General features: G+C 43.6%; 6 protein-coding genes and 2 pseudogenes across 6 annotated transcripts; 2 read left to right on the top strand and 6 right to left on the bottom strand.

The window, feature by feature from the left end:
* Positions 1 to 2,970: 2,970 nt before the first annotated feature.
* LOC112434931 (histone H4-like) lies at positions 2,971 to 4,867 on the bottom strand. The gene is made up of 2 exons (XM_024802700.1): positions 4,855 to 4,867; positions 2,971 to 3,296 (listed from the first exon to the last, which is right to left on the bottom strand). Exons 1-2 carry the CDS (start codon positions 4,865 to 4,867, stop codon positions 2,995 to 2,997), a joined length of 315 nt encoding a protein of 104 aa, XP_024658468.1. The 3' UTR covers positions 2,971 to 2,994.
* Positions 3,489 to 5,658, bottom strand: LOC112434973 (ras-related C3 botulinum toxin substrate 1 pseudogene; annotated as a pseudogene).
* Positions 5,659 to 14,181: 8,523 nt separating this feature from the next.
* LOC143418893 (histone H3) lies at positions 14,182 to 14,942 on the bottom strand. Its single transcript, XM_076884572.1, has one exon. The coding sequence runs from the start codon at positions 14,636 to 14,638 to the stop codon at positions 14,228 to 14,230; it is 411 nt and encodes a 136-aa protein (XP_076740687.1). The 5' UTR covers positions 14,639 to 14,942; the 3' UTR covers positions 14,182 to 14,227.
* LOC106674560 (histone H2A) lies at positions 14,897 to 15,470 on the top strand. The gene has a single exon (XM_014407289.4). The coding sequence runs from the start codon at positions 14,980 to 14,982 to the stop codon at positions 15,364 to 15,366; it is 387 nt and encodes a 128-aa protein (XP_014262775.1). The 5' UTR covers positions 14,897 to 14,979; the 3' UTR covers positions 15,367 to 15,470.
* Positions 15,471 to 15,681: 211 nt separating this feature from the next.
* Positions 15,682 to 16,865, bottom strand: LOC106674553 (histone H1). Its single transcript, XM_024802776.2, has one exon. The coding sequence runs from the start codon at positions 16,841 to 16,843 to the stop codon at positions 16,199 to 16,201; it is 645 nt and encodes a 214-aa protein (XP_024658544.1). The 5' UTR covers positions 16,844 to 16,865; the 3' UTR covers positions 15,682 to 16,198.
* A 1,449-nt stretch (positions 16,866 to 18,314) lies between these two features.
* LOC112434971 (histone H2B 1/2) lies at positions 18,315 to 20,019 on the bottom strand. Its single transcript, XM_024802778.2, has one exon. It carries the CDS (start codon positions 20,001 to 20,003, stop codon positions 19,629 to 19,631), a length of 375 nt encoding a protein of 124 aa, XP_024658546.1. The 5' UTR covers positions 20,004 to 20,019; the 3' UTR covers positions 18,315 to 19,628.
* Positions 20,020 to 22,122: 2,103 nt separating this feature from the next.
* Positions 22,123 to 22,602, bottom strand: LOC143419126 (histone H3-like). The gene has a single exon (XM_076885447.1). It carries the CDS (start codon positions 22,590 to 22,592, stop codon positions 22,170 to 22,172), a length of 423 nt encoding a protein of 140 aa, XP_076741562.1. The 5' UTR covers positions 22,593 to 22,602; the 3' UTR covers positions 22,123 to 22,169.
* A 295-nt stretch (positions 22,603 to 22,897) lies between these two features.
* Positions 22,898 to 24,152, top strand: LOC106676150 (pre-mRNA-splicing factor SLU7 pseudogene; annotated as a pseudogene).
* Positions 24,153 to 27,860: the final 3,708 nt, after the last annotated feature.

Below are 27,860 nucleotides of genomic sequence, written 5' to 3'. Positions count from 1 at the left end.
GTGAAAAGGAATGCAGTTTGTCCCGTACTTCAGCTACAATGAAAAAGACACAAAGCTGGAGTTACTCTGCGTCTTTACGCTGCACAGCTGCCTCTTCTTCTCTCATTCTCTCCCCCCTCCCTCTCCTGTTGCTACTTCAATCATGAAACTGATCAATGATCAGCTGATCGGCTTTTCTCTCGTTTGTTTATCGCCCACTTTGCACCAGAAAGAGGAAACCAGCGGATGTAGCGCTAAACAGCAGCACGTTTAAGCTTGATCAGCTGTTGTTAGAATTTATTTAATATTAATTTCTAGTATCAGCTGATGTTTGCTGGAGCCACAGCTGTAAAGCTGCTGGTCATGATATCGGTTTGAATATGTGGTGAGAGGGAAACATGAGGATGAAACCAGGAGATGTCCTTACTGAATCATCAGAGCTGAACAGGTGATGGAGAAACAGGTTTACCTTTTAGGTGACATGAATGAGTTGAAGGGAAGTTATGAACTGTTTCTGAGAGACAAATAACACCAGGATCCTTTTTCCGATCGGGTTTCTGGTACGGATCGGGTAGCGACACCCGACACAGGTATCGAAGCTTTGACACACAGGACACATCACTAACCGACTGTAATTTAACTTTCTCAAATATCTAGGAGTTTGTAGCGGCGTTGTATAGTGAGGAAATCCGTGTGCCTGCTGAACTTGCAGCGGGACTTCCAAGCTGTGCGTGTAATTTAACACTTTTAGTTTAAGGCTGTTTTTGCATCAGCAGAAATTGTTGTGAATGTGTCTCAAGGGATTCACACATACACACAACACAAGTGGAGATCAAACAATCACCGGTGTCACGTCTGCACAGCTGTTCTATATGTGAGCTGTGGGGCGTAGCCGGGCGTGCCGGGGTGTCTTAAAGAAATATCCACACGCCACATATGGAATATGTAACGGTGTGGAGAAATAGTCTCTCACTAAGAGAACTAAGAGAACCAAAGTTACTCCGTAACCGTACGATTAGTTCCTCAAAGTTTGGTCTCCCTTGCTTTTTTATTTGCCAGATGAATTGTCCCAATTGTTGAGAGGGGCCAGTTGTCTTTAGTGTGCCTCCAGGTAAATTGGAAGTCAGCACAAAGGATGGGAGTTCACTTTTGTCTCTTATTTTTTGAAATCTGTGGGGGGTTTTCACTCAGGTGGGGGTGGGGGGGGGGGGGGGGGGGGGGGGGTCTTTCTCTCCTCCTTTTCCCATATATGTGTTTTGTTTGTCTCCTTATTTATGAAGAAGGAGTCCTTTTATGATCTACAACGTACTTTTATTATTCAATCTTAGCCAGCCGGAAGAACAAGAGTATCTCACCGCTTCTTAGCTCGCATGCCCATGTTAACAGATAGGGCCACCTTGTGGTATGGCATGAAACTACATTAATTTACAGCAACAGCTGCTGATCATTACAATATGTATCTGTAAATGTACGTAATGATTTGAAATGTATGGGATTCTGTTTGTTTTTCACTTTGTGCTGTTAATGAATAAAAACTGTTGAATCATAAAGGGGTTTGGATAATTAGCACATTCCCTAGAACTGTTTCAGCTGCTCGACAGGCTTAATTCAGTGCAATGTACAACAAAATGAAAAGAAGTGTTTTTAATGTTGATAATCACAGGTTCCCATCTGTTTTGCACCAGTTTTTAATCTTTCTCAGAGTTCGTGTCATCAGAATTGTCAAGGCTAGAAACTGTTTTCAGTAAGTTCAAACGTAAGTATTTAAATAAGAGACTGTCTGAAAAGGTAGCATTCATTAAATTAGCGCAGGCTTCTTCTGACCTATCGCAACAGTCCACTTCACTGTACACTGAAACGGACAGAGCGGCTGCTCTCGCACTGCTGGTTGAGTCATTGGAGCCTCAGGCAGAAGTCATCTTTATGGCAGTAATCTTTTGAAGAAGCCTGTATATAATTACACTTTATTTAAAGTAAACAAGTTTACATATAAAATGCACATACACATACAATTACATATACAAAACCATGAGCACATACAAAAAGGAGAAACAAGGAGGAAAATCTAGCATCTGAGTCCACACAACGTTCACAAGACTTACAGTTTTAATTCGTTCCAGGGGAAAACTTTCCCAAGTTTCAGGTCCATTGTTCGTCTTCTCCGCAGGTCTGTAATGATATGTTTACTCAGCACATCACTACCTATCATCCTTTGTTCAAGTACTCCTTTGGCACGAGTTTTCCAAATATGTGTGTTTATTACACACATTACTAACCAAAAGAGTCTCCTTTTGTCGTCACACATTTTTTCTTTAAACAAACCATATATAACTGCTTTAATATTAACATCCACATCATAGCCAATCTCTGTCATCTTCTGCCTGATCTCAGTTGTCCTATAACAATCCAATAGAAGATGTTCTAGGGTCTCATCTTTATCACAGTCTGTCATAGGACATTTCATGGTGGTAACAAAGCAACTCCATTGTACCACTGCTCTCACAGGGAGGCGCCCGAGCGAGATGAGCCATACCACGCCTCTCATGCTTTCAGATAATAATTTGTCTTGTATATTTTTAACTATTGAAAGGTTTTCATCTTCATTTGCATACTTATATTGAATTACACCTTCATTTTTGGTTTCATTAATTTTTTTATAGATATTTTTTGTATTATCTTGGAGAATATTTAATTTATAATTACCATCTCCTTCCTTTAATACTAAATATTTGTTACCCACGTGGTACATTGAGCTTTCTGCAGTGAAGTTCTTGACAAAAATAAGTTGCAAACACATTCAGAATTTGTGTGCTGCATGTCATGAATAGTTGCTGATTTGGATGCAGGTCACGTGGAAGCCAGACGAGGGAGATGTTACGCAGAGAATAAAGCGGTGACAGTAACCTGAGAATATGGTGTCAGACACACACAAAAGAGATAGGATCAGCTCTACAGAGGAGATGGGTGGTCCTGAAAAGGACCTTTGTTGCCGTTGTTGTTGTCAGTGCAGTAAGCTTAACCACCAAAGCCGTACAGAGTGCGGCCCTGTCTCTTGAGAGCGTACACCACATCCATGGCGGTGACGGTCTTTCTCTTGGCGTGCTCGGTGTAGGTGACGGCGTCGCGGATGACGTTCTCCAGAAACACCTTCAACACGCCACGGGTCTCCTCGTAGATCAAACCAGAAATACGCTTCACACCACCACGGCGAGCCAGGCGGCGGATAGCTGGCTTAGTGATGCCCTGGATGTTATCACGAAGCACCTTACGGTGACGCTTTGCGCCTCCTTTGCCGAGTCCTTTACCTCCCTTTCTTTCTTTTTTTTTTTTTTTTTTTTTCTGTTTTACAGGAATTTATTGGCTTTTTCAAAAAGTGACAATAGCTTTTGTCCATAAAACTAAAGAGTCACAACATTGGCTTGAATTAAAGCACAGCTTGGAGTCTGAATACAATACCGATGAGCAACATGTACTTAACCCCTGATCTAGTAGTTCAAATACATTTTGTAAATAGGCAAAAAATATAACTGTAGCAAATTCTAATCTTAGTTTTCAGTATATGATACATGTACATGCTATCAGCATTAATTACAAAAAGCTAGGATTGTGGGGAGATTAAAGTAGCATTAACTGCAGAGGTAATAAACAAAAGATATTCATAGTGTTAGTTTAACAATACAGTGAGTGAGTCTAACTTCTGTGAAGAAAGATACAAAATAGTCAGATCACATGATTATAACAAAAAGATGAGTACACTGTATACTACACCATAACCGACAGTAGCTTTGTTACTGTTATTAGCAGGCATAAATGCTCTTTTAGTGACATTGCTTAGCCAGTAGTGATGCTAAAAATAAAAATAACATATATATCAAATGTGCTCCACAAAAAGGTTTCGGATAAATGCCCACAGAGCATTAAAGGCTCTCTTGTTCCCCATCACCAAAACACCTGAATATTTCTCTTCCAAATACAAAAATCAAGTTTTCAGCTTCGCACTCCTGGGCAGCCATACAGTCGAGACACTTCTAGGGGGAATATTGCAAAGAGGAAAGAAAAAAAGATACCACAAACACAACGGGTCCAATTGGAGCCAAATGCACAAAATACTGGAGATTTTTCAGGGATTCGTAGCACTGTTGGTGTCAGCAGACCTTTTCCCCCAGACTCAATTTTTTCTCTGTGCTTCAGGCTTCATTCGATCCATAAGAATGAATTAACATGAATCATGTTAGGGCCAAAATTTAATTACTGGCAAAAAGGTTATGGTACATAAAAAATGGAGGCAATTAAATTTCACAGATTGTTACTTCAAGGTGTTTGTTGATAGCAAGGAGTGACGACTGCCTTCATAAAGAGAAAGTGAAGTTTTTGACTTTTAAATGGTTGATATGAACAGCAGGGAAACAGCAGCAGACTGTCAGCTGTGTTTTAAAGGTTTGAGACGACAGAACAAAGGATTTCTTTTCGGCTAAAATACAGCATGTGTGCAGAGTGTATTTAGCAAAATTTCTTCCACTTCAAACAAACTACCAAGACTGTAAACAAAAAACAAACCAAAAAACTGGACAACCAGTGGAAGAAAAAGTTGAAGACATTCCACGGTCCGTTCTACAAAACATCCAATCCGTTTTAGAAGGCCTCAAGAAATTCAGTCTCGTCTATACAGTATACATTGTTAGGAAATAACTAGGGTCTAAAATAGTCCACACTCTTTTACCCTAAACCTGACCCTATGTTGGAGTTTTCATGGAAACGGTTGGTATAACTGTTGCAGCTACACATATAGAAGGACAGAATCTGAAATACATTGTTTTTGTGTGTCTGTGTGTGTGTATACTGGTGTGTTTCTCCTGTGTCGTTAGCCACCCTCACCACTAGCGGTCATGCTCCCCTGTAACTGTTCCAGTGAAGGAAGTCTTAGAGGAGAGAGCACTTCTTCCCCTTCTTTTTCATAGGTGGAGGGCACAGGACGGCCCGGATGGCCTCATCGAACACAGTTTTAAGGCCACGCTGAGTCAGGGCTGAACACTCTAGGTACTTTACAGAGCCAATCTCTTTGGCCATGGCCAGTCCTTGGGGATAGGTAATGGGAGAGAGTTTCTTCTCCTTCAGCTTCTCCATGGTATCCTTGTCATTTCTCAAATCCAGTTTGGTGCCCACGAGGATTATTGGAGTGTTGGGACAATGGTGTCTCACCTCAGGATACCACTTGGCACGGACGTTTTCAAACGAGGCAGGACTCACAAGCGAAAAGCAGATAAGAAACACATCTGTCTGTGGGTAGGAAAGTGGGCGGAGTCTGTCGTAGTCTTCTTGTCCTGCTGTATCCCAAAGACCCAGGTTCACCGGCTTCCCATCCACCATAACATTGGCGGAGTAGTTGTCGAACACTGTGGGGATGTACTCTCCAGGAAAGGCATTGGTGGTGTAGCTGATGAGCAGACAGGTCTTACCCACAGCTCCGTCTCCGACCACAACACACTTTATGGCCTGCATTGCTACGCGGCTAGAGGAATGCTAAGTTAGCCCGGGAGCCAGCTAACGTTAGCTAGAGTCTCTTTTCCTTTGTCCGGGATTGCTCGCTGGTGAAAAGTCCCAACGAGCGTCTTTCTCCGCCGACCTGTGCTGCTACAACCGAGCTCCTGGGACGCGAAACAACTTAGGGGGGACTTACACTAACTTATATCAAATTCACAATTACAAATACACATAATACAAGCACCATGCACAAATTATTCACATCTTATTTTACATATTACAAAAATAAAAGCTCCCACGGCAAATCATTTCCTAATTTCATATCTCTCGTTTTTCTTCTTCTCAACTCAGTGACAATGTTTTTACATACGGTGAAACTACTTATCATTTTTTGTTCTATAACACATTTAGCTCTTGTTTTCCATATGTGGACATTTATAATACACATCACCAACCAAAACAATCTTCTTTTATTTTCACTCATCTTTTCTTTAAACAAACCATATCTTACTGATTTTATATTATTTTCAATATTAAAACCTAGTTTTTCCATCCTCCTTCTTATTTCAACCGTCCTGTAACACGATATCAAAAGATGATCAAGAGTTTCGTCTTCATCACAATTCTCCATAGGGCATTTCTTAGTGGTAACGAAGCAACTCCACAGAACCACAGCTCTTACTGGGAGACGTCCGACAGAGATAAGCCACACTGTATCTCTCATGTTCTCGGATATTACTTTGTCATATATGTTTTTAACTATTTTCTGATTTTCTTCTTTTTCCACAGCCTTATATTGTATCATACCTTCATTTTTTTTTAGATTGATTTTATTATATATCTGTTTTGAATTTAATTGTAAAAGATTTAAGTCATCCAATTTCCACTGATCCACAAGATCCCCAAACACAAGTTTAAAGTATGGCACTCCCGTTCGGGCTCTCCCTTTCATTTTTTTCCACAAAGATTCCTTCCCTTGGATCCAGTGGGTGCTTCGCTCAAATGCGCTATATACATTTTTTAGAAAAGGAATCATCAAAATAATGCTAAGATCTGGCGCTCCTAATCCTCCATTTTCTTTTCCTTTATACATTAATTTCCTCTGTGTTACTTCGCGGTTTGTCCCCCAAATCAATTTGGTACACAATTTACTTAATTTAATAACAGTTTTGTGAGGAGGGGGAAAGACAGTAGCCAGAAACAACATCTTTGAGACTACGTGTGTTTTCACGATATTCACACGCGCTTTATAGTTTGTATTTTTATTGTCCCATTTAGCTACTTCGTTTTCTATTTCACTCTCTTTCTTTTTCCAATTCAAAAGACATGGATCATTTTTAGTAATCCAAATACCTAAAATCTTCATCTCCTTGTTAGTTTTTAAATCAATTACAGGTTCTTTTAAGTTTTGTACAAACCAAACTCCTTCGGTCTTTTCCTGGTTTAGCTTAGCACCAGAAGCTTGTTCATATTTTGTTAGCAAATCCTTGAGTATTGATAGCTCCTTTTGATCTTTAATAATTACAGAGACATCATCTGCATAAGCAAGGGCTGTCACCTTGTAGGTGTCATTTAGGATGTATCCAGTAAAACGGCTATCACTATTGATTGTTTTAAGTAACGGATTTATTGCCAGAACATATAAGGCTGCGCTTAAAGGACATCCTTGTTTCACTCCACATTCGACATGGAAGGGTTCGGTCAGTCTTCCGTTTACTTTAATCTGGACAAGGGATTTTTTATATAATACTTTAATCATGGAGATGAAGGTTTCAGGCATATTATATGCTTTCATTACTTCCCACAAATAAGAGTGGGAAATGTAATCAAAAGCTTTCCTTTGGTCGAGACTTAAAATAAAAAATTCTGTGTCTTTTCTACTGTAAATTATTTCACGCAGAGTACATAAATTATCCCACATCAGACGACCTCTTATTGCACATGTTTGCTCTTTTTCTATAATTTTATCTAATACCTCTTCAAACCTATTCATAATTATTTTAGCAAATATTTTGTAATCAACATTCATTATTGTCAATTGTCTATAATTATTTATATTATCTCTTTCCCCTTTCTTATATAGCAAACACATTAATCCATTATAAAAGGAGTCACCCAAAGTTCCCTCATGCATGCCTTCATTAAAAACAGTGGCTAAAAATTTGGATATTTCATTCACAACTATTTTATAAAATTCGGACGGAAGCCCATCTAAACCAGGGGTTTTGTTTATGTTTAACTGACTGATCGCACATTCTACCTCCTCTTTAGTAATATTTCCTAAAAGTGAGGTATATTGGATGGAGTCCAGAGGCTCTATTTTACTTAACAAATATTTTACTGCACTTGTTTTTGTAGATAACGGAGAGAACATATGGGCACATAGCCTTCTGATAACTCGCCTTTTATCTACTTCTTTTACGAAGGAGTTTCCTCCCTCATCTCTTACAGAAGAAATGAACTCATTATTACGTTTCTTTTGGTTAGCACCAATCATATAATCTTTATTACCATTTATATCACCTCCCATTGATTTTTGTATGTTAAATAATATTTCATTATTTACTTTTTCAATACTAACTCTAAGTTCTTCAATCTGGTTCTCTTCATCCTCCTTTCTAAATATTTTATTCTTCAACAATATGTATTGATTTACTTGTTCGTTATACTTTATATTTTTTGCATAATTTATTTCTCTACATTTAAATTTAAAAAAAATTTCGCATCCGTTCTTTCAGTATCTCCCACAATTGTATATCAGATGTTGTGAGTTTTTTAAGTTGCAAAACTTTCACAATTTCTACCTTTAATTCTGAAACTAGTGCCCCGTCACTTAGACAGCTCGTATTTAATTTCCAATAAGTGGAAGGGGGGTCAGTGCCACACAAAATCGTAGCTCTGGCTACCTTATGATCAGAGAAATCTGTTACGAAATCATTATATCTTAAAGCTACAATCTCGGAAGATATATAAATCCTATCTATTCTAGTTTTAGAGGATGAGTCAAACCTTGTAAAATGAATTGTCTGAGGGTTTAAGATCCTATATAAATCCCTAAGAGATGCGTCATTACATATTTGTGTAAGTAATTTGCCTTCCCTGGACTCTTTGAAAATTGTACTAGCAATCCTATCATTCTCTTCCGTAACCATATTAAAATCCCCACATAGAACAGTATTAAACCCACATTCCAACAAATGTCTCATTTTCTTTAGTAATTGCATTTTTTTTGTTCTTTCTGGTGCGGTATACACATTAATTAACCGAAATTTTTGACCACCATAATGGCAATCAACAAGTAAAAGCCGTCCTGGTATTATATCTCTTTTCTTTATGATGTTCACATGAGTGTTTTTGAAGAAAAAGCCCACCCCATCTGCACTATCTTCCCCTATTGAGACTACTGAGTGGCTTGGACCCCATAATTTAATCAGTTCTTCAATATCTTCCTTAGTTTTCAATCTTAATTCTTGTAGGCATAATATGTCATAGTCCAGTTTTTGCAGAAAAAGCACTTTCTTCTTCCTTAGTCTTTCTGATTGTAACCCTCTAACATTCCATGTTATTATTTTAAGAATGCTCATATTTATGTAGTAGGAGGGTTATTCAGTAGAGGGAGGGAACATTGTAAATTCAACAGTACCTTGCGGAGGGCTGGATCGATCGTCTTTTCTTTTATCTCTGCCATAAGACGCCATCGAGACACTTCTTTTCCTTCCTCCTGTCGTTGTTTCATTGACCAATTCCTCCATCGCAGGATGCTGTTTGTTAGAAAAAAACCCTATTTGTGGATCTACATCATCTTGTCCTGCAGGATCATCTGTAGGAGAAATCTCCACAGGAGTCGAAACGGGTGATTCTTCACTATCACTTGCACTTAGATAGCTTTCAGATGAATTTTCTTCCTCGCTTTCTCTTCGCTCGTCATCGCTCTCACATTCCACATCAGAGGTTTGTGAGAAGGATTGGTCTCCCGGTTCCTCTCCACCTCCAACTGCCATTTCTTCGGGTTGTCTTGAAAGCGTCAAATCCTCTTTTATGTTGTTATTGTGTGTCTGCGGCTCCGTTACTCCCGGAAGATTTGTTGTTTTACGACTGCCTGGTTCTTGTCCTGAGGCAGCATCTGAGACAGCCAATGGATTTATCAAGGACACATTTCCATGTGCGGGCCTTTCCTGTAGCGGGGCTGGATTTGAAGCCACTGACAGCGCTGAGATGGTTGGAAGGTTCGTGCGAGAAGCACCCGTGGAGGGCTGCTGGGAAGCTTTAGTTATATTAGCAAAGGATTTGGGACATTTAAAGAAGGTGTGTCCCTTCAGTCCGCATAGAGAACACTCGCTGTCATTTTGGCATTCTTTAGCTTTATGACCCAACTCCCCGCATTTCCAGCACTTAAAGGTAGGACAGTCTCTTACTTGGTGGTCTAAAGCTTGGCAGACGAAACATCTGTTTGCCTGTCCAGGATATATGACACGCCCATTAAAAGGGCCCAAAGAGATGGAGTTAGGGATGGAAACAATATGACCTGCTTCATCTCTCCGCATTCGTACTTTGAATTTTCTTACTCCGTACCATAAGCCGAATTTGTCAACCGGCTTCACAGGAGGTTGCAAGACTTCACAGTACCTTTGTAGATAGAGCTCAATGTCTTGGTCTGGAACTCTCCCTGTCCAAAATTTCACCACAATTGTTGTGACTTCTAGCTGGACTGGAGATTCTACAGACCATTCCTTCCACTTCGGGTGATTTAAGTTGGTATGATGAATTTCCAAGAACCGTCGTAAGGGGGCTTCTTGAAGGAAGCACAGCTCAAACTCTCTTCTATTGGGTAACGAAATGAAAGAATAGATGTCCTGGGGGTTTACCCAAGAAGATTGGAAAAGGAGTTCCTCCGCCACATAATCGCGGGAGGGTGGGTCGTTACTTCCACCATATTTCAACCTTACCCATAGGTTGCCAAATTTAGAGGCATAGGGCAAAGGCACATAAGGGGGCATGTTCAAGAACACAAGGGCTACAAGCAGAAGGGAAGGGATAAACTCAGGCAACAAAACCTCCCTTTCTTATTTTTTTTTTTACATATAAAATGCACATACACATACAATTACATATACAAAACCTTGAGCACATACAAAAGGGAGAAACAAGGAGGAAAATCTAGCATCTGAGTCCACACAACACTCACAAGACTTACAGTTTTAATTCGTTCCAGGGGAAAACTTTCCCAAGTTTCAGGTCCATTGTTCGTCTTCTCCGCAGGTCTGTAATGATATGTTTACTCACAACATCACTACTTATCATCTTTTGTTCTAACACTCCTTTGGCACGAGTTTTCCAAATATGTGTGTTTATTACACACATTACTAACCAAAAGAGTCTCCTTTTGTCGTCACACATTTTTTCTTTAAACAAACCATATTTAACTGCTTTAATATTAACATCCACATTATAACCAATTTCTGTCATTTTCTGCCTGATCTCAGTTGTCCTATAACAATCCAATAGGAGATGTTCTAGGGTCTCATCTTCATCACAGCCTGTCATAGGGCATTTCATGGTGGTAACAAAACAACTCCATTTTACCACCGCTCTCACAGGGAGGCGCCCGAGCGAGATGAGCCATACCACGTCTCTCATGCTTTCAGATAATAATTTGTCTTGTATATTTTTAACTATTGAAAGGTTTTCATCTTCATTTGCATACTTATATTGAATTACACCTTCATTTTTGGTTTCATTAATTTTTTTATAGATATTTTTCGTATTATCTTGGAGAAAATTTAAACTATATTGTTCCCATTGACTTGATAAATCACCAAACATAAGTCTGTGGTATGGAACACTCGCTCTGGCCCTGCCCCTTTTCTTTTGCCACAATTGCTCCTTCCCTCGAACCCACGGAGCACCCCGAGAAATTGCGCTTTGAGTAATTTTTATAAAAGGAATTCGCAAAACAATCTCTAAGTCTGGGGCTCCCAAGCCCCCGTGCTTCCTACTCTTGTACATAAATTTCCTCTTAGTCACTTCTCGATTGGATCCCCAGATAAATTTAATGCACATCTTACTTATTTTCATTACAGTTGTTCTCCCCGAGAACAACTGTAATGAAAATTGCGGCAAGGAAAAATTGCGGCAAGGAAAAGAAGTTTCGAAATTATGTGTGTTTTTACAATATTAATACGTGTTTTATAATTTGTATCTTTGTTTTCCCATTTCATAATTTCCATTTTAATTTCATTTTCTTTCTTATTCCAATTTAGTAAACTAGAGTCAGTATTATCAATCCATATACCCAGAATTTTAATCTCCCTACAAAGAGAGATCATCATTTTAGGTTGTCTGGTCGGATGTCCAAGCCACACCCCTTCAGTTTTGTCTTGGTTCAGTTTGGTACCTGATGCAAATGTGAGTCGTTGCTTGACGGACTCCTGAATTTACATCTGATTTGAGGACGTAAAAGAAAACAGGAGTGCTTGAAACTACGGCCATCTACTGGCCTTTGGCGGAAACGAGGAACAGCATGACTGTGCCTGGGGTGCAGTAGCTATGGGGCGCCGTTTGTAAAGTGAAACATGCTGAAATTAACGGCAACATTTTTCCACATTTAGCTCAAAAACAAGTAATTTTTTACAACATTTAGTAAAATATTTGTAACTTTTCATATTTAAAACAGAATTTTAAATGTTAAATCTAAATGTTAAATATTCAATCTAAATGTTAAATCTAAATATTATATTTAAATCTAAATGTTAAATCTAAATGTTTAGGCTAACATGCAAATTTATTGCACGGATCCGCGGAAATACCAAAATAAAAGCTTTCCGAAAACCTCCAGTGCAAAAGTGTGCCGGTAGTGGTCAGACACGTTCTCACTCCCAAAGCGTAATAATTTTCTCTAGGTGACAAATTGTCAACATGTTATGCTTTTGGGTACCCAACACGTTCCTAAATTATAGCATCGGAAAAAGGAGAGCTCAATCTACACATGTTCGTTCATTTTCTAAAGATCGATTTGGAAAACACTATTTTACGTCATTTAACTGCTAGTAAAGGTTATGAATAAGGTTATAGTTAGGGATAAGGTTAGGTTTAGGGCTGGAACACATGGCTGGAACGTCTATTATGGCGGGACCGTCATTCCACTGGAATTCAGCCATAACCCGACCATGAGAAAGCACGTCCGGCGATTTAGCTGAAAACATCGGAAGATCCGTTTTGTCGGCCATCCAAAGGTTCAGCAGTAGTGCACTCTTAGCAGCTGCAGTCTCCACTTCACAATCGCTGCAGCACATGTCCAGCAAAATCGCTGGACATGCTCGTAGGCAAGAAGTGAAGCAGCACATGGCGGGGAGAAGTGAGGAGGAGAACAGACACAATGTTGCACCGGAGGTTTTCGGGAAGCTTTTATTTAGGTATTTCCGTTGATCCGTACAATAAATTTGCATATTAGCCTAAACATTTAGGTTTAACATTTAACATTTAGATTAAGATTTAACATTTAGATTTAAATATAATATTTAGATTTAACATTTAACATTTAGATTTAAATATATTTAGATTTAATAGTTAACATTTAGATTTAATATTTAACATTTGATGAAAAGTTACAAATATTTTACTAAATGTTGTAAAAATTACTCGAAAAAATATGTTTTTGTAAGGTTTTGAGCGAAATGTGGAAAAATGTTGCCGTTAATTTCAGCATGTTTCACTTTACAAACGGCGCCCCATAAGTAGCTGTGTACTGTACACGATATGAGATTGAGTACTACATGTGTCACAGAGACAATCCAACAGTTTATATCCAGTTAATATCTTTATTAAAGGCCAATAACCAGTGGTGCCTCCAACAGAGCCAGAAAAGGGGGGAAGGTCATGCCATGAAATATTATTAGTTGTCCCCAGATCAAATAGGTTGTTAATGAGGTTTTACCTTGAAACTCTGAATACCAGAACTTCCATACTTCCAGAATCAATGTAGTTTTAGAAGTGGCTTTAGTACATGCAATAGCATTCACAGATGATCGCAACAGATTATTCAGAATGTCAATACTATATTTTCTGACTTGAAAGTGGCAGCGAGTCATTCTCTGGGGGCGCTATATCTATGATCTCTACTTGACTGGACTGATCTGGACAGCTTCACAGTATAATTTTTCTGTATGTTATCAATGTTAGTGTCAAAGTCTGAACACAGTTTGTGCAGTGAGATTAGTTTAACAGAGTTCCCAAAAGTCAGCTTCAATGCAACATCAGCGATGTGGCCTAGGTATTGGATCAACGCCAGCGGAACATGACGATGCTGTGTTTCCATGCTCAAAGTTAGTTCAAAGAATTGTGTTAAATTGTTAGTTTTTTATACATCTTTGGGGAGTGAAAAAAAAATATGCACCTGTGAACTGAACATGAACTGTGAAAAATATCTGATCCATGTTAGGCTTATTGTTATGTACATTCATAGTTTATAGCCAATTTAAACAACTCTAAAGGTACTTTAGAGCAGGGGTGTCACAGTCTTCTTCTACTGTAAGTAATGTAAACTTATGTGTAGCAGGAAAGAATTGGAAGTACTGGTGCTTAGATCAAGTTACTGGATGCCACCTTCATGCCAAGCATATGGCTTCTATTATATTAAAAAAAAAACAAAAAAAACTGTCTTGTACTGTCTTGTATGAGGTTAATGTTATTGTAAGAAAGGAGCGCGCTCTCTGTGTGAGTGTGTTGGCTCTGAAAAGAGCCGTTGTTTGTAGGAGGGCGTGCAGACAGCTTAAGCCCTCTCTCCGCGGATGCGGCGAGCCAGTTGAATGTCTTTGGGCATGATGGTGACCCTCTTGGCGTGGATGGCGCACAGGTTGGTGTCCTCGAAGAGTCCGACCAGGTAAGCCTCGCTGGCCTCCTGCAGAGCCATGACAGCTGAGCTCTGGAAGCGCAAGTCGGTCTTGAAATCCTGAGCGATCTCGCGGACCAGGCGCTGGAAGGGCAGCTTGCGAATGAGCAGCTCGGTGGACTTCTGGTAACGGCGGATCTCGCGCAGAGCAACGGTGCCGGGCCTGTAACGGTGAGGTTTCTTGACGCCTCCGGTGGCCGGCGCGCTCTTACGAGCGGCCTTAGTGGCCAGCTGCTTCCTGGGGGCTTTGCCGCCAGTGGATTTGCGAGCGGTCTGCTTGGTTCTTGCCATTCTTTCTCTCTTTAACTTTCCTGCGTTTAAAACAGAAAATGTAACAAGCGGAGGAGACTCGCCGCTCTTAAAGTGTGTGACTGGCTGTGACGCGGTGCCGCTGCGGCTCGTGATTGGTGAGGGGCTCCGCGTGATGCTCAGCACCGCTCAGAGGAGCCCCGCCCCGCCTAAGTGTGCGCTGCTCATTGGAGGAAGGTGCTTTGAAAAGGCGCGCTGCCGCGAGCCTGTCTGCGATTGGTGTGTGACGAAGCCGCCCGCGCTCTGCGGAAATATAAGCCAGGCTCGGCGCCGATCGGGCCACATTTCCTTTGAGTGTTGACACTGCGAAGAGAAGGTTCAAAATGAGTGGGCGTGGCAAAACCGGAGGCAAAGCCAGAGCTAAGGCTAAGACCCGTTCATCCCGTGCCGGGCTCCAGTTCCCCGTGGGTCGTGTCCACAGACTGCTGCGCAAAGGCAACTATGCGCAGCGCGTGGGTGCCGGCGCCCCCGTCTACCTGGCAGCTGTGCTCGAGTACCTGACCGCTGAGATCCTCGAGCTGGCTGGCAACGCAGCCCGCGACAACAAGAAGACTCGTATTATCCCACGTCACCTGCAGCTGGCTGTGCGCAACGACGAGGAGCTCAACAAGCTCCTTGGCGGAGTCACCATCGCCCAGGGTGGTGTGCTGCCCAACATCCAGGCCGTGCTGCTGCCCAAGAAGACCGAGAAGCCTGTCAAGGCCAAGTAAATGCCAAAGCCTCTGCTTCACGCACGAAACCAATAAACAAAGGCTCTTTTCAGAGCCACACACTTCTTTCTGAGCAAACATCCTCGTGTATATGGAAATGTAGTATTACCTTATTCTCGTGTGTGTGTGTGTGTGTGTGTGGGGGGGGGGGGTTCTTTCGCCTCCCAACCAGATCTTCAGGTTGTTTTAATTTATTATTAACAATAATATAAAATTATGCACAATGAATTACTAATGTAAAAATAGTTCAAAAGTTCAACACTGCCCCTAGCATCCTGGAGCACTTGTGTTGTCTTTTGTAGGTGTTTTGGAGTTTTTACGTGTTTTGTCTGTAGGGGCCACCGTAAATATACTTTTATTTATTCACTCCACATGAAATGTAATAAATCAACTATAATAAAATCCAACTATTCACATTTCAACTTTTAACTATTTAAATTTTCAGCTTTTTCCTTTTACAAATTTAAAGTGAAACAACACAAAACACTGCAAACCACAACACAATTAAATAGAAATTATAATATGAAAATAAAAAGAAGATGCATATTCTCTGTCATATGGACCTGCATGAATAAACTTTGTCCCTGGCTCTCTTTCTCTCTGTCCCTCCTGCTCTGTTCACTTTCTGATTGTGAAATGTGAGCTATGATAGTAATACAAGCTGCAAGTGTTATGAGAAAAAAAACAAACCCAAAAAGTATCTTATCTTGCTTTGACAATAATGCTATTATTGTGAATAAGAGAATGTTGCGTGATTGTGAGGAAGGAGCTCTGGCGTGTTGCTGTGGTGGCTCTGAGAAGAGCCGTTGTTGAGTGCGAGAGTGTTGGCAGCTCACTTCTTCTTGGCTGCTGTGGCCGCCTTCTTGGCTTTGGGCTTGGCGGCCTTCTTGGCGGGGGCTTTCTTGGCTGCGGGAGGCTTCTTGGTGACCTTCTTGGGGCTCTTGGCTGCCGCCTTCTTGGGGCTCTTGGTGGGCTTTTTGGCCGCCACAGCGGGCTTCTTGGCCTTCTTGGGGGACTTCTTAGCTGCTGCGGGCTTCTTGGCTGCCGCTGGCTTCTTGGGGGACTTTTTAGCGGCTGCTGCCGGCTTCTTGGCTTTGGCAGGGGCGGGCTTCTTGGCTTTGGGAGCGGCTTTCTTTGCGGGCTTCTTGGCTTTGCTCTCGGTAGCCTTCTTGTTCATCTTGAAGGATCCGGAGGCCCCGGTGCCCTTGGTCTGCACCAGAGTGCCCTTGGCCACCAGGCTCTTGATGGCGGTCTTGACGCGGGCCTTGTTCTTGTCCACATCGTAGCCTCCGGCAGCCAGAGCCTTCTTGAGAGCGGCTGTGGACACGCCGCTGCGCTCCTTGGAAGCGGCCACGGCTTTCACGATCAACTCGCCCACGCTGGGGCCCACCTTCTTCGGCTTGGAAGCCGTCGTCTTCTTCTTGGCCGCCTTGGCCGGGGCGGCGGCAGCAGCAGGTGCGGGTGCTTCCTCTGACATTTTCCTCTTTCCTTCTGATCGAGTCACGGTGCAGTGATGGCAACTCGGAAGCGTCACACTGCACTTAAACGCACCATGAGAACCGTGGAGAGTGAATGTAGCGCGCGCCGCTCTCGCGTGCGCCACGCAATGCTTCCGTTTGTGTTTCGTGTCTCGGGATCAAAGAGCTCAAAGTGAGTGTGTGAGCAGCACTGCAGGCCGACAGTGGAGCAGTCCACAGCGGACTCGTGTCTCCTCGGGCAGGCCTCGTGTCGGGCTCTGGTGCTCTCTGCTCTTGCTTTGTGGAGCCTCCAAAGCTCAGCGACTCAGTGCGGAGCTCAGCGCTGCTCGGCGGCTTTTTGCGCTCTTTTCTTTCCTAAAACAAAGGAGCCGCAGCACAGCTCCGTGAAAAGCCCTTTTCCAGCTCAGACACATGTTCGTTCGCGCACTCTGACTTAAAAGCAGCATCTGGTGAGCGCAGCTGTGGGACAAAGTGACGCCGCGAACTCCCAGCAAACACACCGATGCAGCTGGATGCCCACGGTGCAGCGAGACGTCTGTGAGAGCTGCTCACTTCTAACCAAAGCACAGCGGCCTCGAGTTTCACTCACGTTGTTGTATATCAGAAATCACCATTAGTTAGTCACCTTACGGCAGCTCGCTTCCACACTTTGGCCCTGATCTCTTAGTCTGCATCAGTCCGTTTCCTTCCAGCTACAGTTACCGACTCTACTATAAACAACAACAGCGAATGAACACGTGAATACACACATCCACCAACTGATCACTAAGTATCTCAATGTGCAATACTCAATACCTGCTAAAAAACATCCAACATCTCACTATTAAACATTCTCTTTTTGTCGCTACTAGTCAAACGTATTTTTATATCTATTTCATTTATTTAATCAGAGTAATATTGCTGTTATTTTTTTGGCATTTATTTAATCCTGCTCTGTCCACGTTGCTGCTGTAACAAGGTGAATTTCCCAGCTCTGGGACTAATAAAGCTTATCTTATGTCCTGGATAGCGACCTCAGTCTAATCTAGTACAGTGCATTTAATTATGCCCAGTATATCTGTGCTCCTTTTTCTGGAGGATTCTATTATTCTTCCACCCACTAAAAAAATGTAACCACAGATTGTTGTCCAAGATAAGTAAAATGCTGCACAATACCTCCCACCCTCCCATCGTGTGCTTGACCAGTCACAGAAGAGCGTTTAGTGAGAGACTGAGATGACCAAAGTTCACCTCTGAATCAGAATGGGTTTTATTTCCTAATGTTGAGCAGGTTTACAACATTAGGAAATTGCTTCGGTACTTAGTGCAAAACACACTGTAAGACAACACTTAACTAAACATAAAAAATAAAAGTGCTAAGCAGATAGATATATCTTATTCATAGCACTTGCTACAATAGTTGTACTATCTAAAGGCATATAGAAAGGTGGCTACGGAGCCAACAAATTATGAATTAGATTCAAATAGGCACAACTTTAGTTTTTTTATTTCTATATGATGAACTCTGCATTATTAAGTGATAAGAACAAGTAATCTTATGTCCTGTAATCATTATGACGCTATAATTTGAGATACAATAAATAAAATACGTTTTTGTACAAAGTATCGTATCGGATCAGTATCGTCGATACCACCCTGAATATTACTCGTTATCGGATCGGAAAGGAAATCAGTGGTATCGCACATCACTAGTGATTATAGTGTTTACGAGCACATCAAGTCAAGTGGCTTTGTTATTTCAACCATGTGCAGTGCTACAGTACACAGTGAAGCAAGACAGCGTTCTTCCAAGACCGTGGTGCTACATAGGACAATCAACACAGGACCACATAAAGTGCAAATGTACAACATAAGAAAAACGGCGCAACCCCAGATCAGAACGATACAGACAAATTGATACTAAATTTTAAGTTTACTGCTTCTTTGGATTCTGCTATGCAAATTTTTTGTGAAATGACAAACTTTGGATATCAGAGGGAAAAAAAAAAAAAAAAAAAAAAAAAAACAACAACACACAAAACACTTCCATTTCACACACCGTAAAGGAACTGTCAAAATGAGTTAACTGGCCAGAGCAACATTTGTGTTCAGTACTGTTTTCAATTTGTTCTTTGGAATTTGCTTTGTATTGAATGTATTTGGAAATCAGAATATATATGTAAAAAAATAATATAATAATCAGCCCTTATCCCCAAGGGGCAAATAAGATACAATGGAGCAGCACGACATTGAAGACAAGGACAGGGCATAAACAGGCAATAAGAATGAGATAATAAATACACAGCATATACACAGTTTTAAAATTAAAGTGACTGAATAGGTGAATAAATAACTAAGTGACTAAAAGTGAATAAAGTGGCAGCACAAAAAGAGCGTAGAGTAGTTCATGTTTACAGGTGTGGGAAATGGTCTTAAGGGCTGGAGTTAAAAAGCAGAGTGGCTTTGGGGACAGAGGTGGCTCTCCTCCTCTCAGTCCTGCAGGAAATGCAGCAGAGGCGCCGCCCACAGGGGAGCCATTGAAATGCACTGAAAGACTGTCAAACATAAAGTGGCATTAATGTTGTATTTGTAGTTACTTTGTCATCGTTCCACAACACACACAAGACATTTCCTGAGTCTGGGTCAATGTAGCGGATCAATAGCACCTAGTGACAAAGCAGCATTTCCGCGATTGCAGTAGTTGGCAACATAGTAACTGCACGTTTGAAGGTAGAACGTATGCTCTTCAGGACAGAGTGGGTGGCTCTGAAAAGAGCCGTTGGGTTTACTGACAGCAGGATCAGTTTACTTGGAGCTGGTGTACTTGGTGACGGCCTTGGTGCCCTCAGACACGGCGTGCTTGGCCAGCTCACCGGGGAGCAGCAGGCGCACTGCGGTCTGGATCTCCCTGGACGTGATGGTGGAGCGTTTGTTGTAGTGGGCCAGGCGAGAGGCCTCGGCAGCGATGCGCTCGAAGATGTCGTTGACAAACGAGTTCATGATGCTCATGGCCTTGGAGGAGATCCCGGTGTCGGGGTGGACCTGCTTCAGCACCTTGTACACGTAGATGGCGTAGCTCTCCTTCCTGGTCTTTCTCTTCTTCTTGCCGCCCTTGCCGGCGGTCTTGGTCACGGCTTTCTTAGAGCCCTTCTTGGGCGCGGACTTTGCGGGTTCAGGCATTTTGTTCCTTCGATACTCTGCAGCAACGAATGAGCTGTGTAACAGAGAGTAGCTCCTTTTATACAGCCTGTATGCTAATATCACTGCGCAGGCCCTCGGCTCTCATTGGCTGAGCTGCACAGTGGGCCGGACATTGCATTGGAGGAAATCTATGAATTGTGCTACAACAGGCGCGCGTCTAACAAAGAAGTGGTCTGTGTGATCGTTTCCTCATTTGTTGGAACGGTCATTTGTATTAAATGAGCAGTAAATGTAGTGCTCTGTATGGCAAATATGGAGGATTTAGGGAGACACAGACTGAAAGCTAGAAAATGCTTAAGATGTGACTACAGTCTACAGTAGTGAATTGGGCCTCAGCAGCAGCAGTGTTTCTTTGGGGCAGTGAGCTTTGTTATCTTCACACCATGCTGGTGTTTTCAGAGTGATGATGATGACGACATTTACAGTTTTTTCTGATTGCTTAAGCACATTTTTTGTAACTATTGGCTAATTTTGCAAAACTCTTCACACAAATAAGAAAACCTGTCACCCAATCATCAAAACATTGTAGTTCTCTTGCAAAAGCAAACACAGCTAGATTAACTCTTCACACCTTCGTAAAAATGGTGTTTCCGTATCAAACAGTACACACAAGCCATCATCTACTAAGCACACAATGCGCCAACTGCACACTGATGGTATGAATACAAAACACATCTGGCTTTTGCTTTCTCTGTGTACAGATGTCAATTTGAGGTCACACCTTGTCATAGTGTCATGTAAACATACAAGGATCCAAACGTCAAGTATTGGTGTTTATTAACACTCATCAAAACCAAGACAAAGTCAGAACACAAAATAGGAATTCCACAAATAAAAGGGGAAAAAAAAAAAAAAAAACAAAAAAAAAAAAAACAAACACACACCACCACACACACACCACACAGACAATCAGCCTACATCATGTCGTCTTTCTGGGTCCGGCCACGTCGCCTGCGATATCCTCCAGTCCAAGGCACCGGGGAAAATATCTCCTTGAATGCTGTATCCAGGCCTGACATGATGCCTGGTCAATATCTCCACATGCCTCCTCCATTGCCTGTAAAAGGGCTACCTGTTGATGAGGATGACGGTCATACACTTTCCAGCGCCAGGCAGAGAAGAACTCCTCGATGGGATTCAAGAATGGAGTGTATGGAGGGAGGTTGAGTGCCATGAAGGATGGTTGGTCTGTAAACCAGTTGCGGACCAAAGCAGCCCTATGGAAACTAACATTGTCCCATATGATGACATATCGGGTCTGCTCTGGTCTCTGAACAGTGAGCATGTCATGCAAGGTGTCCAGGAATGCAATAATGTGTGCAGTGTTGTATGGGCCTATGGTTGCATGATGGTGAACAACACCATTTTGGCTTATAGCTGAACATGGTTATGTTACCACCACGTTGTCCTGGGACATTGATGATGGCACGGTGTCCAATAATGTTCCTGCCACGTCTCCTGGTTTTACTGAGGTTAAAACCGGCCTCATCTACAAAAAGTAGCTCATGTCCCATTGCATCTGCTTCTAGTTCCATCACTCTCTGGACAAGACAAAACAAATGCAACACATCAGGCCCATGCACAGCACTACAGTATGCACCTCCAAATTCAGAACCAATGACACTAGCTTACCTGCACGTAGTCATATCGCAGTTGCTTTACACGTTCTGTGTTTCTCTCGAAAGGAACTCTGTAAATTTGCTTCATTCTTATTCTGTGGCGCGCAAGTACACGACTTAGTGCAAGCATTTCTGCACTGTGTATATTACTCTTACTGCTCCTTCCATTGTACTCCACATAGACAGCTTACCTGTGGCCTGTTTATAGTGCTTAGGCTGATTGCAAAGTGGACTAATTATCTAAAACAGTTTTCACATGTGAAAGTGTGCCAGACAGTTGGCAAATTAGTGTTAATGATAGCCATACATGTGTATACTTTTGCTAGGAGTGTGTTGGAAATTTGGTAATTGGGTGTTGTGCAGTGAATTGTGCCTACAGTTTTGCAAAGTGTGTGTTACAAAATTGCAAACTGAATGCAAAGCAGTTTTTGTGCTTTTAGTTTTGCAAACTCAGTGAGTGGTTTTGCTATAAGTCTGAATAGTTTTAGAAATTGTGCTACAGGAATCACAGTTAGGGTTTAAGCATTCAGAAAAAACTGTAAGCCCTCTCTCCGCGGATGCGGCGAGCCAGCTGAATGTCTTTGGGCATGATGGTGACCCTCTTGGCGTGGATGGCGCACAGGTTGGTGTCCTCGAAGAGTCCGACCAGGTAAGCCTCGCTGGCCTCCTGCAGAGCCATGACAGCGGAGCTCTGGAAGCGCAAGTCGGTCTTGAAATCCTGAGCGATCTCACGGACCAGGCGCTGGAAGGGCAGCTTGCGAATGAGCAGCTCGGTGGACTTCTGGTAACGGCGGATCTCGCGCAGAGCCACGGTGCCGGGCCTGTAACGGTGAGGCTTCTTGACGCCTCCGGTGGCCGGGGCGCTCTTACGAGCGGCCTTGGTGGCCAGCTGCTTCCTGGGGGCTTTGCCGCCAGTGGATTTGCGAGCGGTCTGCTTGGTTCTTGCCATTCTTTCTATCTTTAACTTTCCTGCGTTTAAAACAGAAAATGTAACAAGCGGAGGAGACTCGCCGCTCTTAAAGTGTGTGACTGGCCGTGACGCGGTGCCGCTGCGGCTCGTGATTGGTGAGGGGCTCCACGTGGTGCTCAGCACCGCTCAGAGTAGCACCGCCCCGCCTAGGTGTGCTCATTGGAGGAAGGTGCTTTGAAAAGGCGCGCTGCCGCGAGCCTGTCTGCGTGTGTGACGAAGCCGCCCGCGCTCTGCGGAAATAAAAGCCAGGCTCGGTGCCGATCGGGCCACATTTCCTTTGAGTGTTGACACTGCGAAGAGAAGGTTCAAAATGAGTGGGCGTGGCAAAACCGAGAAGATGACCAGAGAGGATTGGCATGACAGTGAAGATGAGGATGAAGACAAATATGCAGATGACATCGACATGCCCGGTCAGAACTTTGACTCCAAGAGACGAATCACTGTCAGGAATCTGCGTATCAGAGAAGACACAGCTAAATACTTGAGAAATCTGGATCCAAATTCAGCGTACTACGATCCAAAGACGCGAGCAATGAGAGAGAACCCGTACTCCAACACTGGCAAGAACCCTGATGAAGTGGGGTAGGCTGGAGACAACTTTGTTCGCTACAGTGGAGCCACAATTTCCATGGCTCAAACACAATTGTTTGCCTGGGAGGCTTATGAGAAAGGCTCCGAGGTGCATCTGCAGGCTGACCCCACCAAACTGGAGCTGCTACATCGTTCCTTCAAGGTCAAGAAGGAGGACTTCAAAGAAGAACAGAGGGAGAGCATCCTGGAGAAGTATGGAGGCCATGAGCATTTGGATGCACCACCGTGGGAGTTGCTGTGTGCCCAGACGGAGGACTACGTGGAGTATTCGCGTCACGGCGCTGTGCTGAAAGGACTCGAAAAGGCTGTCGCTCGCTCCAAATATGAGGAGGACGTGCTCATCAACAACCACACTTGTATTTGGAGTTCCTACTGGAAAGACGGCTTCTGGGGGTACAAGTGTTGCCACTCCATGGTCAAACAGAGTTACTGCACAGGATCAGCTGGAATTGGAATTAACAACTCAGAGTGCACTCCATTTGAAGAGGCAATAACTGAGCCACAGGAGGAGGAACAGCCCAAGACTCTGCTAGAAATGCATCAAGATAAGATGAAAGAGAAGAAGAAGAACAAAAAGAACAAGAAGCGCGACTCCGACAGCAGTGATTCGGAGGATGAGGAGAAGAAGAAGGAAAAGCTGAAGAAGGCTCTAGAAGCAGAGGAAAAGCGGGTGAAGCAGGTGGAGATGCTAATGCAGCTGGATGAGAGGAAGAGGCCGTACAACAGCTTGTTTGAAGTAAAGGCGCCCACTGAGGAGGAGATGGAGGCCTTCCGCATGAAACGCAGCAGGCCAGATGATCCCATGGCTTCCTTCTTGGGACAGTGACCTTTTCAGTCCCGGCAGATTCCCCTAAACTCTCCCCAAGGACTCTACTAGAGCAGCTGCTCAGTAAAATATAAAATCCCACATTCACTCAAGTTTTGTGTTTTGGAAAGAAGTGCTGGAGAAACTGTACAGTATTTTGTAAAAGTTAATGTTAACACATTGTTTTGAAGCTGCATGTCCATAAAATGTAGAACAACAATAAAAAAGGTGTTTCACTTCAACAGGAGACATTTAAATACTTTCAAAGCTTTCAAATTCAGTCTTTACAGGAAACATGAGAAACGTAACTGCATTTCTTTTTATAATAAAATCCATTTGCCTGGAAAAAAAAAAAAAGCAAAACCAGAGGCAAAGCCAGAGCTTCATCCCGTGCCGGGCTCCAGTTCCCCGTGGGTTGTGTCCACAGGCTGCTGCGCAAAGGCAACTATGTGCAGCGCAGGCACGTGCAGAGGGGGGGGGGGGGCTAGAGGGGCTTGAGCACCCGCCCCTTTCCTGATGGGTACCCAAGGTGCCCTTTTGTTGAGGCAACTTTTTTTTTAAAAAATTCTTTTTTTTTTTTTTTATGTATGTGTGTGTGCGTGCGGAGTCCTGTCTGTGCCCCTCAACAATAATATTTAACTAGTAATCACAGTTTTGCTAAATAAAAGGATCTGGCTTGCATCAGTCACATGATCACATTTAACCAATGATCGCCCTTGACGGCAGAACGCGCTGGTTACGAGCCGGGAACGAGCTCACTAAGAGCACGCGCATTTTTAGCGGTCCGGAGCTGTAGGAGAAACACAAGTTAACTCAGAGACACAGACTGATGCGACAAAACCAGTAAGTAGGTGTGTAGCGTAAACTGTAGTGTGTAGCACCCAGGAGTATTGGCTTATTGGGCGACAGTATGCCACGGAGTATGTGGCACGGACTACGCACCATTACGGACTACAAAGCCAGGGACACTGTGCCGATCAACGCCGACTCTGCATTCACCAACGAGCTGAATCGGTTCTACGCCCGTTTCGAGGTTAACCAGGCGGCTAATGCTATCTACCGCCTGGCTACCGAGGACAGTGACGTCATCAGCGAGAGACCGGTGACCAGCATCGCGGAGCATGACGTCCGAGCGGCACTGAGGAGAGTGAACACAAGGAAAGCGGCGGGGCCAGATGGCATCACCGGCCGTCTGCTGCGCTGCTGTGCTGACCAGCTAGCAGGTGTGTTCACTTACATCTTCAACGAGTCCCTGGCGAAGTCTGTGGTCCCCACATGCTTCAAAAGATCCACCATCATCCCTGTGCCCAAGAACAGCAAACCCTCATCTCTGAACGATTACCGGCCAGTTGCACTGACCTCGGTAGTAATGAAGGTGTTTGAGAGGCTGCTGAAGAACATCATCTCCTCCTCCATCCCAGACACCATAGATCCGCTGCAGTTCGCCTACAGATCCAACAGATCCACAGAGGATGCCATCGCCCACGTCCTACACACCACTCTCAGCCACGTGGACAAGAAACAGGGTAACTATGTGCGAATGCTGTTTGTTGATTACAGTTCAGCGTTTAACACAATAGTGCCCTGCAGACTGTTCACAAAGCTGAGGGATCTGGGACTTAACAGCCGTCTGTGTGCATGGGTGTTGGACTTCCTCACTGGCAGAACTCAGGTGGTGAGGGTGGGCAGGTGCTTCTCCAACAACATCACCATCAACACAGGAGCACCTCAGGGATGTGTCCTCTCGCCACTGCTCTACTCCCTCTACACTTCAGACTGTGTGGCCACCCACGGCTCCAACACCATTGTGAAGTTTGCTGACGACACAGTGGTGTTGGGTGCCATCTCCAACAACAATGAGGCGGCCTACATGGATGAAGTGAAGAATCTGGCATCGTGGTGCCAGGACAACCACCTCCAGCTGAACGTCAGCAAGACCAAGGAGCTGGTGGTGGACTTCAGAAGGGGTCAGCACAGAGACTACAAGCCCATTATCATCAATGGAGCTCCAGTGGAGAGGGTGCAGTCCTTCAAGTATCTTGGTGTCCACATCTCCTCAGACCTGACATGGGCTGCCCACATTCAGGTCCAGACCAAAAAGGCTAGGCAGCGCCTGTATCACCTTCGACAACTGAGGAAGTTCAGGGTCTCTCCAAAGATCCTCAGGATTTTCTATACAGGCGCTGTGGAGAGCATCCTCACACAGAACATGACATCGTGGTTCGGGAACAGCTGTGTGAAGGACCAAAAAGCTCTCCAGAGAGTGATCCGTACAGCAGAACGCTGCTGCAGGATTGCTCTCCCCCCGCTTCAGGACACCTACACCAGGAGATGCCGGACTAGAGCAGCGCAGATACTGAAGGACCCGTCCCATCCTGGCAACAAACTGTTCCAACTTCTGCAATCTGGTAGAAGGTTCCGCATCTTCCGGGCAAGGACAGAGAGACTCAAGAGGAGCTTCTATCCCCAAGCCATTCGTGCCCTAAACACACACACCCGCCCTCTCACATCATCTATAATTGACTGAGACAGGACTCTCTTCCAGACACTAAACCAAGGCACAATGTACATTCCAAATTCCTTTAATTTTAAATATGTTTATATTGTCTATCCTGTAAAATAGTCAGATGTCTATTCATATTAATGTACAGAATTCACCTGCTTGCTGCTACTACTGCACATTCACCCAGTGTATATACTATATAGGGTGGCTGTAGCTCAGGTGGCAGAGCAGGTCAGCCACTAATCAGAAAGTCGGTGGTTCGATCCCAGGCTGCCTCCTGGCTGCATGCCAAATATCCTTGGGCAAGATACTAACCCCGTGTTTGCCTACTGGTGGTGGTCAGAGGGCCCGGTGGCGCCAGTGTCTGGCAGCCTCGCCTCTGTCAGTGCGCCCCAGGGCAGCTGTGGCTACAATGTAGCTTGCCATCGTGAATGTGTGTGTGAATGGGTGAATGACTGAATGTAGTGTGAAGCGCTTTGGGGTCCTTAGGGACTAGAAAAGCGCTATACGGATGTCATCCAGGGAAGGACGGACGTTGTTTTGCTGTGCTGTATTTTAATGTGAAGTGTACATATTTATTTTTTATATTGCATGCATTGGTTATATTTTTGTGCAGTGTTTTATTTAGTTTGCATGTTTTAGTTGCCGGCAAATTGTCCTGGAGAGACTCCGCCTTTTCCCCCGTTTTTACTAATTGGACACACCTGAGAGAAAAGAAAAGGTAATTTACAGAGTGCTCAAGGACACATAAGAGGTTTGGAGCCGGTGTTCAACAAAAAATGTAACACGGAGAATGCGAGACAGACAGAGGAAAGACACAGACGATCAGAGAGTAGAGATGATCAGATGGAGCAGACGACCAGCGACTGGGAAGAGAGATTACCAGCGACTGGAAAGGGGAAACGATCAGAGGAAAAAAAGGCAGATGACCAGCGACTAGGGACGCGTAGCGGCAGTCTGGTGGCAATAACGACAAGAGCCAGCTCGTGCACTGCGGGAGAACAGAAGCAGTGAGACCGCGGTGCCGATTGTAGTTTGAGGAAGCGGCGGGCGGAGTTGAGAGCTCTGCCCACCCGGGTAAGTCTTTGACTTATCCTTTTTATAAAGTAAACTGCCAAAGGAATAGTGACTGCCGCTCCCTCCCTTTCTTCAGTGCATCAGGACGTGGAATGCGGGGAGGAAGGCGAGGACTCCGCTGGGTTTCCCTCTTTTAATACTACGCTGGACCTCTTAGTTTTCTGTGACTTTTAGGCCGTGGTGGATTCCACTGGACTTTTAATGTTGTGTGTTATTGATTTTTATTGTGTCTTCCCTTGGCCAAGGTTGTTTTAATTCATTTTATATTTTT

This window comes from Maylandia zebra, linkage group LG6 (genome assembly GCF_041146795.1).
Source record: "Maylandia zebra isolate NMK-2024a linkage group LG6, Mzebra_GT3a, whole genome shotgun sequence".
In the NCBI taxonomy this organism is placed as follows: Eukaryota; Metazoa; Chordata; class Actinopteri; order Cichliformes; family Cichlidae; genus Maylandia; species Maylandia zebra.
This window is presented reverse-complemented; position numbering and strand designations above follow the sequence as displayed.